General features: G+C 34.2%; 3 protein-coding genes across 3 annotated transcripts; 2 read left to right on the top strand and 1 right to left on the bottom strand.

Annotated features, from left to right (window-relative positions):
• Positions 1-1,669: 1,669 nt before the first annotated feature.
• LOC111311764 (glucomannan 4-beta-mannosyltransferase 9-like) lies at positions 1,670-6,663 on the top strand. Its single transcript, XM_022911447.2, has 9 exons — positions 1,670-2,505; positions 2,612-2,710; positions 2,837-3,089; positions 4,329-4,439; positions 4,571-4,707; positions 4,850-4,963; positions 5,061-5,260; positions 5,701-5,895; positions 6,031-6,663. Exons 1-9 carry the CDS (start codon positions 2,176-2,178, stop codon positions 6,191-6,193), a joined length of 1,602 nt encoding a protein of 533 aa, XP_022767182.1. The 5' UTR covers positions 1,670-2,175; the 3' UTR covers positions 6,194-6,663.
• A 1,472-nt stretch (positions 6,664-8,135) lies between these two features.
• LOC111311763 (uncharacterized) lies at positions 8,136-11,117 on the top strand. Its single transcript, XM_022911445.2, has 2 exons — positions 8,136-10,712; positions 10,793-11,117. The coding sequence occupies exon 1, from the start codon at positions 8,186-8,188 to the stop codon at positions 10,643-10,645; it is 2,460 nt and encodes an 819-aa protein (XP_022767180.2). The 5' UTR covers positions 8,136-8,185; the 3' UTR covers positions 10,646-10,712; positions 10,793-11,117.
• An 837-nt stretch (positions 11,118-11,954) lies between these two features.
• Positions 11,955-13,027, bottom strand: LOC111310993 (peroxiredoxin-2E, chloroplastic-like). The gene has a single exon (XM_022910373.2). The coding sequence runs from the start codon at positions 12,775-12,777 to the stop codon at positions 12,103-12,105; it is 675 nt and encodes a 224-aa protein (XP_022766108.2). The 5' UTR covers positions 12,778-13,027; the 3' UTR covers positions 11,955-12,102.
• Positions 13,028-14,290: the final 1,263 nt, after the last annotated feature.

Here is a 14,290-nt window from a genome sequence, read left to right as displayed (position 1 = left end):
ATTAATTTTTTTAATTTATATATATTTATATATTAAAATATTTATATTTTAAAAAAATAATATTTTATTAATTTTAAATCAAATCAAATATAATTTATATAACATCATATCAAATCGAAAATAAAAAATTAAAAAAATTTTAAATCAAATCAAATTTAAATTTAATAAATATAAAATTAAATTAAATTTAAAATAAATAAAAATTTACTTCAGTCCTATTGTCAAACTTAAAACCATCCGCCAACAGTTACTTAAGATTAAAAAAAAAACTGAAAAGAGACAGGAACTGCAAATACTAAACAGATACATTTTCTCTAACATTTTTTTTGGGACGCTATCTTAGGTTTAAAGCATATAATAATAGGCCTCTATAATTAATTTTCCACGTTCCAGTACTTGTACCTGCCCTGGTACTCAAGTATTGACTACCCCTCTCATTTTAGTAAACAAATAGGGAGAAATTTGTAACTTAATGTGAAGGCATTAATCAAAAAAATAATTTATAAAAAAAAAAACCATTTGTAAAGGCATTGCAAAATGAGAAGCATCTGACCTGTCTGTCACATTGGATTTAGACAACACAAAGGACTTTTCCATCTCTGTTCAAAGCTTGGACCAAGGCCACTCAAACTCCCCTTTCTTTCTTATTTATTTATTTTTTTCCAATTTTTTAATATTTTCCCTCTACTCCGAATAAATAGGACATATAAAAGGGTAGTGATATATATACTTTTAATTTCATTGCTTCGTTTTTTTATTCATATTTATTTTTAAAAGATTCTATTTAATAAATTTAAATTTTAGTAATAATAATTTTTTATTTTATAAATATGATTTTTTTTACAAAAAATACCTTTTTATACATATAATTGAGATATTTTCAATTTTATCTAAATCTAAGTGTATGACAATTTTAGAGTTATATTTTCTTATGTCGATATGATATTTTTTTTATTAATTAAATTAATTTTTGTTAATAGGATTGCAATATACTATTTAGTAGAATATATATAACTCATAAAATTAAAAAAAAGTATTAATCATAGAATTAAATCACAGAAAAAGACAAAACTTAGATAAAAGTTTTTAGACAAACTTTGTAAATTATAATTTTATAAAAAAATTAAAATTAAAATTTATTATTCAAATTTAATAGATATTTATTAAATAATAAAATTTTTTATTAAAATTATCTATAAAAAATATACAAAAATATATTAATTTCTTTAAAATTTTACATACTTAATTCATATAATAAAACTTTTCTATCTATAAATTTTAATTTAATTATTTTTAATAAAAAACAACATAAACTTCAATTAAAATTTTCATTTTAACTCTTTCCAACAAATGAAAGGTTGAAAACTTTGAAAGTAGATGAAGCTTTTTCAAGCTTAATAATCACTATAGATTAGGTACCGAAAAGGCCAAAACAGATAGGGATGCATAACCCAAGTCGCCGGTGAAGACATCATTCACCGATGGACTAACGTCGGGAAATTAAATGAAATTCCACCACTTTTCTATACCAGCCGCACACTTGTAGTTGTTGTAAATTAAAAAGAGCAAAATAAATATAAAAATGGAAATAAGAGAGAGAAAAATATTAAAAACACAACAACCAGAGATGACAGAGCTTATATAAGACATTGTTCTCTCTTATTTTCTCAAGCTCTTATTTATTTTTTCTCTCATTTTTGAACTTGTTTATTCAACAAGTGCTCTGCTTTCTGCTTCTGTTTTTCTTCCAAATAACAGAGGCAGAAAAAAGGGTATAGTTGAAGAAATAAGAAAATTATTGTTTTCCAAAGGATTTTAAGTTTTTCTTTGTCTGTGTAATGTACATTTCTTAGCAGCTGGTTAAGATTAAGGATCTTAGAGAAGGTTTTTAGATTGTTGGTTGCTGCAAAATGGTGGGGGTTTTGAGCCAGTGACTGACATTGTTTTCCAGCTAGCTTTTCCTCCATTGTTTCGCGTAAACCAGAAGCAAATTCCCAAAGAAAGAAAGAAAGAAAGAAAAGAAGGGAAATATTCCATCTCTTTCCTCAATTAATGTCCTTTATATGTACGCAGATCTAGTGGGCTGTTTTCAAAACCTGTGTACAATCATCATTCACTCTTGTTCTTAGCTTCCCGTTTGGTCCTCCTCCGTTTTTGCTCTGTTTTTGTTTCGAAATGGATCGGCTTTCTTCAACAACTGTTCTTCCTGACACATTCCAGGGGACGAGAGATGATTTCTCCATGCAAATGGCATTGATTTGGGGACAGATCAAAGCGCCATTGATTGTACCATTGTTGAGACTTTCGGTTATCATTTGTTTGATCATGTCCTTGATGCTTTTCATTGAGAGGGTTTATATGGGCATAGTCATTCTGTTGGTAAAACTCTTTGGTCGAAAACCAGAGAGAAGGTACAAATGGGAACCATTAAAAGATGATGTTGAGCTGGGAAACTCAGCTTATCCCGTGGTTCTGGTTCAAATCCCAATGTACAATGAAAGAGAGGTCCTTTTCTTTCCTTTTTCGTTAACACAAGATTACAACATTTTCCAATTTTTAAAAGTTCAATCTTTGATGTAATTTTTAAAAAAATTTTTTATTAATAATGCAGGTTTATCAACTGTCCATTGGAGCTGCATGCGGCCTCTCTTGGCCTTCTGATCGGATCATTATTCAAATCCTTGATGATTCAACTGACCCAACAATTAAGGTAAAACCTCCCGAAAAAACCAAAATTAAAAGACCATTTGACTTTTACTAACTAGTTTAGTAAGAATTATAATGATTTGGGTTGTCTTGTTTTGTTGCATGGATAAAACATTTTTAAAAAATGAAGGATTTGGTGGAGTTAGAGTGCCAAAGATGGGCAAGCAAAGGCATCAACATCAAGTATGAAATAAGAGACAATAGAAATGGCTACAAGGCAGGCGCTCTCAAAGAAGGCATGAAACGCAGCTACGTCAAACATTGTGATTACGTAGTCATTTTCGACGCTGATTTCCAGCCTGAACCTGATTTCCTTTGGCGTACCATTCCTTTCCTTGTTCACAACCCTGAATTAGCTTTGGTTCAAGCTCGTTGGAAATTCGGTAATTTCGCTTAATCACCTGTTAAATAGTAATCCAACTACTAGTAGTGTTAACAAATCCATCTCCCTTAATTAGCTTTTTAACTAAAATAACACTCGTTTGTTTTGGTTTGTTTTCTTATAACCTTCATTTTAGATTTTTAATTTGTATATTCATGTGATGTATGTTGAATATAAAATATATAAAATATATAAAAATACATAAAAATTATCATATTATAAATTATGTAATATGATAAATATGAAATACGAAATCATCCGAATGCTTTGATGTGGGTGTGAAATGTGAAATAGACGTTGTTAAAACGATTATATTTTGGAGCACTGTCGGTGGGTCTCTTAGGGTATCGGTAGGTAGGTCCCTACCCTCGTGGATCTTTCGACGGTCCAACCTTTGCTGGCTGAACACAGATTTGGACACGTGCATACTTTATATCGGTGGGAAAATGAGCAGTATATAAAAAAGTTTAAAAGTAGAGAAAACTATTTCTAGATTTTTTTTTTCCATTTTAGCTTGTCTAACACTGTTCAGACACAATGAAAATGCACCTGGAATTTGTCATTTTGGTGATTATTTTAACTTCCGGGACTTGGATCCTGCTGTAGAATCCAAGTCATTACTATAATTCTGAAAGCTATTAAGCAAACAATTTCATGGGATTGGGCTTTTTTTTTTATTATTGATTTTTGGTGGTAGCAAAGTTGCCAGAATTGCTAAGGACAATCTGGATAATTGGTGATTGTGAAATGCGAACATGGGGCAGTCTGGTGGGTTAATCTGACGAGTTTTATATCAGCAAAAGGAGGCTGAATGAATCAATAAAACGGACCCAAAAAAGTTAGCTAATTAATCTGGAATCACTTTCTAGCTGAAAAAAAGCTGCAAGAGTCCCTAGTATTTACTTGGTTAGGAGGTATACCAGAGTTTGGGTAGATCTACCCCAGTGTCCTTTCCAATAAATGTTGAAAAGTGCCCTCAGGAGGGGCATGTTTGGGCTAAAAGAATATCGATAGGGTTATCTTGTCTTGTACAGAAAAACTTCTTCTCATATTCCCATTAGCTGCATGTGCAAGCTTGTCATTATCCATGTGTACTGTCCGACATTTGATTTTTCTTTCCCTCTTGATTTCATCATCATGATATTTGTTGATAAGAGATTCTCATTAATGACAGCTAAGATGCTAACGTGGCAATGGTTTCCGGGATGTTTTTCTTTTTTTTTTTTCGTTTTATCTACAGTGAATGCTGATGAGTGTTTGATGACAAGAATGCAAGAAATGTCACTGGATTACCATTTCACTGTCGAACAAGAAGTGGGGTCTTCAACTTGTGCCTTCTTTGGCTTCAACGGTAATGAAAAAAGAAACAAAAAACAAGAAAGAACCGTTAAATGGAATTTATTATAGATGAAATGAATTAAACTTTTTTTTTACCAATTGTTAAATTTTAACCCTAAGTCTCTAGTGGTTAAACTTGTATAGGAACGGCTGGTGTGTGGAGAATTGCTGCTTTGAATGAGGCAGGAGGATGGAAAGATAGAACCACAGTGGAGGATATGGATTTGGCAGTCCGAGCTAGTCTGAAAGGCTGGAGATTCCTTTACCTCGGAAGCCTAAAGGTACTGTCCTGAGTTCTATCAAATCCAGTTTTCTGGATGAATCTGCTGAACTCATTGGAAGTCAGACAGATATCAGCTTTCTTTGGTCCAATACTGTTAACCAATATGAAAAAATGTTTAGAATTTTACTGCTTGACTGTAGGTGAAAAATGAATTGCCTAGTACCTTGAAGGCTTATCGTTATCAACAGCACCGATGGTCTTGTGGTCCTGCTAACCTTTTCAGGAAAATGGTGATGGAGATCATTACAAACAAGGTTAGCTACTTAAACTGATTGATAAAATAAGGAGTTAAAACATCAGATATTTATTGGCTCGGTCTTTAATTTTTCCCCTTCGTAAAATTTACCGCAGAAAGTTTCCTCCTGGAAGAAGGTGCATGTAATCTACAGCTTCTTCGTGGTCAGAAAGCTTGTTGCCCACATTGTTACATTCATCTTTTACTGCGTTGTGTTACCTGCAACTGTTCTTGTACCTGAAGTTGAGGTTCCAAAGTGGGGAGCAGTTTATATTCCTTCTATCATTACCATTCTCAATGCAGTTGGAACTCCAAGGTGTGGTTCTTTTGCATTCTCTTCCCCTTGTCTCAATCTTTTTACCTTGATAGATTTTATTATTCTCTGGTAACTTGATATAGAATTTTGAATTCATCATTGGAAAAATCAAGTTTGACTATACTGGGCATTAACTGCTTGGTTTTAAATTTTTCCTGATAACATAGCAACAATATCATGTGTAATCACCTGTTAATAAATCAGGTTGCCCTGCTTCTGTGAAGTAGTTCAAGTAAAGATTGGTTTAGTATTAAAAGAAGACATCGGTTTATAAACTTGAAATTTTGCAAACAATAGACTATTCTGCTTTTCTTATAAATTTATACGGAGCTAACAGATGAATGGTTGATTTAGCTGCTTTTCCTCCCAAATTTTTCTTGGTAAAAAACATAAGCCTTATTCACCTAATTAACGTTTTCTTTTGCATATTTGTCTTTCAGGTCACTTCATTTATTGGTTTTCTGGATCCTCTTTGAAAATGTCATGTCATTGCATCGGACCAAGGCTACGTTCATTGGCCTGTTAGAGGCTGGTAGAGTAAATGAATGGATTGTCACTGAGAAACTAGGAGATGCACTCAAGGCTAAAGCAGCCACAAAAGCACCCCGAAAACCTCGTTTCAGGTTTGGAGAAAGGTACAGGCGGTCAAATTGAATCTGCTATTACAACCTTAACTTGTAATTCAAATTAGCCTAATACTGAAACCAAAAATAAAAGTTACACACTTTTATACTATTTGTTAGTATCTAATTCTAAGCTCTTATTGGCAGACTCCATTTCTTAGAGCTTTTCATCGGAGCTTACCTCTTCTTCTGTGGCTGCTACGATGCTGTGTTTGGGAAAAACCACTACTTCATATATCTTTATGCCCAAGCAATTGCCTTCTTCATCATGGGATTTGGATACGTTGGCACCATTGTCCCCAACTCTTAGTGCAGCTCCTAAGGTAGTCGGTGTAATTCTTATTGGCTACTAACGCTCTCAGCAGGATGTTCTATACTTCAGCAACTGAATATGTGGCGATTATGGAAAAATTTTCTTGCAATTTTAGTTATGTGTAAAAAGACAGGAAATGACCGTTATTCTTTAAGGTTGAGTATAAGAATTCGAGTGGATAACTCGAAACAAGTTAGTTCTCTTTGTGAATATCAATGAAATTAAGGAAAATACAGAACAAATGTTGCAATGGTAATGCATCATACAGAGAAGCTAAGGAGCAAATGAAGGCAGTTTCTCGGTTTAGACCCCAATTTGATACGGGGGAGATGTTGGAGTGAATTGTTTGCAATTGTATTTTTTTTTTTTCATTTTTGTACTCTTTCTTTTCCTCCTCTTTCTCATTCTGATGTGGTTGGGATTTGTTTGAGAAGGAATAAAATAATGGGAAAAGAGTAATTTTCACAGTTGATTCTCCATTCATCCTTGACTCTGTCTCTCACTTTGTGTAAGCATAATCCAGAGAAACTGCTTCTGTATATGACCCCATATTAATTGTGAACATTTGGTTATTTGATAGATAACAAATGCAACAGAGACGACTTCAATAATTCACAATTATTCGCAAGGGAGGTATAAAAAAAATGGAGGGGACTGCTTACACAAGAAACATAAGCAGGTCACTCGACAAAGAATTTGCAGTTGTGATCCTTCCACTTCTAAGTTACCTCACGATACAAAGCATCATATTTTGATGCACTCTTCAAAGCTCAAATCATTCAATGGCGAAATGCTGCTGAAGGAAATTTCCATTTCCTCTCCGGACATACCCTTTTTGAATTTTTCCTGCTAGAAAAAAAGTACTGCCGCCGTGAACCTATTTGTAAAGATCAGGTGTGGTTTCAGGATAGGGGTAGTTGATATCAAAGCCAGACGAAATTTTGGTGTCTTTTTTAAGTTTTAAGTGCCTTTCCATAAGGGACGACACAAACCAAGTTGCCAACGACCGACACTTATCATGTATCATTAATGACGACGATAAATTGGAGAAGGGCTTGAAACAAAGTGAAGTGACTGATCGAATTTACAATCTCAACAACACTGGCATTAATCTGGGTGGTAGATGCCAGCTTTTCTGTGGTTACATCATGCAACTAATCACAGGCTTTTCTATCCATGGATGCCCTTGGAAAGACATTAGGATCTTGATTATTAACAAGTACAGAAACGATGTCAAATTCTGTCGACACTGTGACAGAACCTGTGGCTTCTGTTCACCTTTCACCGGTGAGACCTGGGCATACAGCTTATAAAAGCATTATAAAATTGAATAAGATTTAAATGAAATTTTTTAAGTGAAGTTTATAATTTTTTTTGGTTAAAAATAATTAAATAAAAATTAAATTAATAAATTAAAAGATTTTATTATGTAGAATAGATCAAGTAAGTAAAATTTTAAAAAATTTTGATATATTTTTAGACAATCATTTTTTAATAAAATTTTTGACCATTTTTAATGTGAATCAGTATTGATTTAATTTTAATTATAAATAAAATTTTTAATAAAATTTTTTATATATTATTAATTTTTTTATTAAATTTTATTAATTTATCATTTTAAAAATTTTAATAAAATTTTAATTCAATCACTTATATTAAAAAATTTCACAAACTTCACCTAAATTTTTCCTCTAGTTTATCCTAAAATTATCTTATCCATGATTAATGGAGTTTTTAAATTTCATCCACTGAACTTGCACATATTCCAATTTAAATAGTCCAAAGGCTGGGTCAACATAGTTAGATAATGGGCTTTTTTTTACGAAGTAAAAGAATCCCTTTGCAGGTTTCTCCTGGGTTACGTGGTAACAGACTTGGGCTACGTCGCCTAACTTGCTCTAACCTGTTGGCTAAAGTATTTAATTAAACCCTAAAAAAGGGTTTTTATAGAGTCAAAATCAGAACCAGTATCAGTGCCAAAATTCTAACATGGCAAAGCGTGTCACTCTTCTCCCCCAACTCTCCTTCAGTTCCCATAGGAAACTCAAAACTCCATCCTCTCTCTCTACACTGTCTTCACCTGAGAAAAACCAAGCCAGAGAAACCCCGACAGCCAACACCAATAGGAAAAATGACAGCTTTATTCATAGCCATGAATGCCACAAACATGTTCAACAGCTTTCAGCTTATCTCCAACAGGGCCAAACGGAAGCTGCTCAAAATCTCGCAAAATCTCTACTTCTTTCAAAATCACCATTCTCTTCACCGTCTGATCTCTTCACTCTCTTCTCTGTTACCTCACCTTCCTTAAAACTCTTTTTTTCAAATATTCTCTTTTCTTTGTTAGCAGAGTCCAAAATGCACAGTGAAGCCCTGGAGTTATATAAAGCTATAAGGAAAGAAGGTATGCAACCTTCTATAACTTCTCTTAACTTGTTGCTTGACTCCTTGGTGTCTTTGAATAAGTTTGATAAAACCCTTAATTTGTTTGAGGAAATAATAGAGTCTGGTTTTAGACCTAATAAATTTATGTATGGAAAAGCTGTTCAAGCTGCTGTAAAATTAGGGGACTTGAAAAGAGCTTATGAGTTTGTGGATTCTATGAGGAAAAAAGGGGTGAGTCCAAGTTTGTTTATCTATAATGTTTTGATTGGTGGGTTTTGTAAAGAGAAGAGAATTAGGGATGCAGAGAAAGCTTTTAATGAGATTCTTGAGAGAAAGTTGGTACCGAGTTTGGTTACATATAATACTCTTATTGATGGCTATTGTAAGGTTGGGGAGTTGGAAAAGGCCTTTGATTTAAAAGAGACGATGGTAAGGGAGAATGTGGAGTCTAACCTTGTTACTTTCAATACATTGGTTAGTGGGCTTTGTCGTGCCCGTAGGATGGAGGAGGCAAAAAGGGTTTTGAAGGAAATGGAAGCACAAGGATTTGCTCCTGATGGGTATACTTGTAGCATACTTTTTGATGGGTTTTTGAAGAGTGGGAATGTTGAAAGTGCATTGGCTTTGTATGAAGAAATGAGTGGGAAAGGAGTTGGGATCAATAGATATACATTAAGCAATTGGTTAAATCATTTGTGCAAGGAAGGGAATTTTGACAAAGCAGAAGAGGTTTTGCAGAAAGAAATCGGAAAAGGGTTTGTTCCGAATGAGGTAGTATATAATACCATTGTGAATGGATATTGTCGAATTGGTGATATGAATAGAGCCATTTCAACAGTTGAGCATATGGAAAAGTTGGGATTGAGGCCTGATTGTGTTACATTCAATACTTTGATTGGCAAATTTTTTGAAATGAAAGAGATGGAGAATGCTGAAGAATGGGTAAAAAAGATGAGAGAGAAGGGTGTTTTGCCCAATGTCGAGACATATAACATCCTAATTAATGGTTATGGCAAAATGTACCTATTGGATAGATGTTTTGCTATTATAGAAGAAATGGAAAAGGGTGGGATTAAGCCAAATGTTCTAAGTTATGGTTCCCTCATAAATTGTTTATGCAAGGATGGTATGCTTCTCGAAGCTGAAATAACCTTCAGGGATATGTTAAGTAGAGGGGTGTTGCCTAATGTACTAATATATAACACCCTCATTGCTGGTAGTTGTGCAGCAGGAAAGTTGAACGATGCTTTCAGTTACTTTGATGAAATGGTGAAGGGTGAAACAAGACCAACAATTGTAACATACAACACGCTCATTAATGGGCTATGCAAAAGGGGAAGAGTAACTGAAGCTGAAGATTTGCTTCCCCAAATTACAAGTAGTGGGTGTAATCCTGATGTCGTCACCTACAACACCTTAATCTCAGGGTATTCTAATGCGGGAAATGCCCAGAAATGTCTGGAATTGTATGAAAACTTGAAGAGTTTGGGCATCAAGCCTACTTTAAATACCTATCATCCTCTCATTAGTGGATGCTGTAAGGAAGGAATAGAGCTTGCAGAGAGATTGTTTCATGAAATGGCACAGATGCATTTAACTCCTGATCTACTTGTATATAATGTACTGATTCACTTGTATGCAGAGCATGGAGATGTTCAGAATGCATTTTCTTTATATCATGAGATGGTAGACCGAGGAATTTGTCCTGACAAAATGACCTACAATAGCTTGATTCTGGGGCACTTCAGAAGGGGAAACTTGTCAGAAATAAAGAATCTTGTTGGTGATATGAAGGCCAAGGGATTGGTTCCTAAAGCTGATACCTATAACCTTCTGATTAGGGGATATTGTGAACAGAAGGATTTCATCGGAGCATACGTTTGGTATCGAGAAATGTTTGAGAATCATTTCCTTCCACGTTTCACTACTTGTAAGGAACTTGTGACTGGCCTTAGAGAGCAGGGAAGCTTGCAAGAGGCCCAGATTATCTGCTCAGAAATGAAGGCTAAAGGAATGGATAATTGGAGCTCTGCTGAAGACCAATCGGCTGTTGCCAATACGTAATTGAGGATGGATACCTGGTTTAGACCAGGCTCTCTGTAGAGCAATGTATTGACAATTAATTAGACAGGTATCCACTATTCTCAGTCTTGTGAAACTGATTTCTTCCTTTTTGGTGTTTTGCTTACTCTTTCTTCTAAATAACCGAAGGAATGCTGGCTAATCGGCCTGCAAAAGTCATTGCATCGGAGGAGCACTGAACAAGTGAAGGTTGAGAAGGATGACCGTGTTCTAGTTATTAATCATTGAGAATATTCTGCTATGCAATATTTCCTGTGTATAAGCTTCTAGCCTGATAATTGATATTCAAAGAAAGGTGAAGATGTTTCATATGTATAGTTAATCTCTTCCAACCTATGAGCTTCGTCTGCCTCTAATATGAGAGTGTTATGGTAACATGTTTATTAGAAATATCAAAGCACATGTAACAAAGAAACAATATATCATATCGAGTTATTACGACAATTTCTCTGTATGACGATTTTTGTTCTTGGATCTAAAGTCGGATTATAGAAAAGGATGGTATTTAAAAGACTAATAATAATAAAAAGAATGAAACAAAGAAAACAATGCTAGCCCTTTACGTCATGGTGCAACTTCTTATTTCTAGGATCTGACTACCAGTCACCAGTAAGCAGCCTACTACAATGAAGAAAAGAAAAATATTCCTTGAACAATCTTTTTTACTTTTTCTTAATGAGCCGAAACAATTATTTATTTTCCAACCCTGTATTCCTTTCCTCTCTCCAACTGTGACTTGAACTATTGATTTCACCATCTGTTCACATTTAGCAAGTTCAGCGTAACAAGAGATACTTAAGTTACTCCATTTACTTCCCGGGCTTTTATTTATGTCATATCTTCTCAGTCGACAACAACAAAAAAAGAGAGTGGTCACTAGGACTCACTTTAACAGCAGGTTTTCTACTTTTATTTCTTCAAAATTTCAATAAAAAATGGCCAAATTTTGGCAATAAGGGAAGTCTTTCACCGTCAGTGACTGAAATAAAATATCATCGCATCAACAACGCAGGAAGAACAAACTTAGTATCAACCCATTATCATAGGTTAAGCATACATTCTAATTACAAGGCCTTGGAAGCAGAGAAAACTAGAAATACCTGCTGCTCTACTCGATTGAAACCTGGAACTGGAAGTGAAAAAAGTTCAGTTGCATAGTTAATTCACTCGTTCCTTTTACCACATAATGGAAATCGTTTGTACTTGTGCTTCGCAGTTTAATCAACCCAACATTAAAAGAAAAAAAAAAAAGGAAGCCCACGAAACATTCCATCGCATAAAACACAAGGGATTCGTAGAAAATCTCATTCATATCTTTTTATTGCCAACATTTCATTAGAAGATTCTCAGAGGCTGGTCATTTTCATTACCAAAGCAAAAACTACCCAACAAAGGAGTTTTAAGGAATAAAAACTACCCAATGTCCAATCTCAACAAAATCACAGCACTTTGAGAATGTCTTCAGCCCCACTGAAAGTAAAAGCACCACCTTCCTCCAAATTAAGAACCTTAACGACTCCATCTTCAGCCAAAAGAGCGTACCTCCTGGACCGAACTCCAAGCCCAACGGGCTTATCCCTCAAGTCCAATTCACACCCAATTTTCTTCGTGAACTCCCCATTCCCATCCGACAACAAAAAAACTTCGTCTTTAATCCCCAGATTCTCCTTCCACGCCCGCATCACAAACGCGTCGTTCACGGACACGCAGGCGATGGTGTCGACCCCTTTGGCTTTGAGTTCCCCTGATTTCTCGACGAACCCAGGAAGGTGTTTTTGGGAACATGTCGGAGTGAAAGCGCCCGGGACGGCGAAGAGGATGGCTTTTTTGCCGGCGGTAAGGGAGGAGACTGTGGTAGTTTGAAGTTCTCCATCGGAGTCGAAGTAGGAAAGGGTTGCGTCAGGAAGCTTCTCACCAACGGAGATAGCGGCGACGATTTGGGTTGTTTTGGTGGAAAAGAAAATGTGTTTTGAACCGCGGCGGTGGAGGTTGAGGGAAAGGGGAGAAATGGAGAGTTTTGAAGAAAGGGATTTAGGGGAAAGTCTCGTGGTGGTGTTGGAAAAAGAGAGGGCGGCCGGAGAAACAAATCTTGAGATTGTTAAGGAAGCTGCCATTGTTAATGTAAAAGTAAAAAAGAAGCAGAGACAAGACTGAAGAGAGAAGAGAGTGCGAGGTTTTTGTGGGAAGGGACGGAGGGAACAAAGGAAGTCACGTGAGAAGAAGAGTGTGAATGTTTGGCCAAATTATTTCTTTTTGGAGTTTTTTGTTGGGAGGATGGTTTTGGTTGAACCATATAATTGGACACCAAAATGTTTGATGATAATGTTGATTTTTTTTTTTTTTTTTGCAATTTTCGTAGGATCAATTGTGTCTGGTAACTAGAGAATATAGATGAAAACAAGAGCAAACTTTTTTTTTTTTTTTGAAAAAAGTGCATTTTCTTGTTTAAGTTTAGCAGTACTTCATTTTATTGGGAATCATCGATGTAGTTGTTCGAGGTCGTAAATAAAAGTTACCCGCAAATTAAGGAACGGTATATTGCGTTTTTATTAGGGATATAAATGGTATATTAATATTTATAAATTATTTATATTTATTTAAAATATAATTTGATTTATTATTATTAAGTTGAATTTAAATTTGAATAATTTGATTCATGAATCGAATCGAATTTAAATATTTTTATATTTGATTTAAGTAGTTCACGAGTCTAATTAAATTTTTATATTTAAATATATTTTTATTATTTAATTAATAAAATATTTTAAACTCGAGTTTGAATTCGAGTACAAATAATTAAGTTTTTATTAATTGAATTTATTTTTACATATTAATCGAATTTAATTAAAAACTTTTAAATTGTTCAATTTTTATATCAAGTTGAACTTAAATTAAAAAAATAAAATTTAATTGAGTTCGAATCGAATTTTAAATTTTAAATTTCAAATCAAATTCAATTTTAAATTTAATATTATATTTACTCAAATTCAATCGATTATACTTTTAATTTTTACCCTAATATTAATTGGAACAAGATCATTTTTATAAAAAAAAACTAAGGGTTTGCAGTTGGTTTAAAACTTTAAATGATTTTACGATGATATTCGAGCATCACTAAATATATTAATTGTTAAGAACCGAGATGTGGCTTGCTGAGATCGAGTAATTATCAATCTATAAACAAAAAGCAAAAACCATAATGTAATTTCTTGGAGGTAGGAGAAACCAAAGTGATGTGTATCACAATCCCATATGCCGGAGACAGAGACGCATAGAAACCTTTTCAAGACAGCGAAATCACACTTATTATACGTTAGTCACATGGCCTTCATCTGTCAGTTAAGACTCCTGAAAACCTGGATCAGCAAACCTAATTAAAGCTACCGTGAGTTGTAGTGACAGATGTAAACAAATATTCGAGCATTCAGGAACATTGTGTTCCAGTCAAGACGATTTAGATAATGGACTTATTAAGTTGCCAATAAATAAATAGCCTTTATTTTATAGGGTAAAGTTTTGGTTGAGTCCTTGAGGGGCCTTACCCTTACACGACTAATCCTCCTCTTCCAAAAAAATGAAAACAACTACAAAATGTTGAAAGCTAGCCCAGGCCAAAAAAATCCAAGT

This window comes from Durio zibethinus, chromosome 1 (assembly GCF_047325235.1).
Source record: "Durio zibethinus cultivar Kanyao isolate XHJ-2024 chromosome 1, ASM4732523v1, whole genome shotgun sequence".
NCBI lineage: Eukaryota > Viridiplantae > Streptophyta > Magnoliopsida > Malvales > Malvaceae > Durio > Durio zibethinus.
Note: the sequence above shows the minus strand (reverse complement) of the source record. Positions and strands in the feature narration are given on the sequence as shown.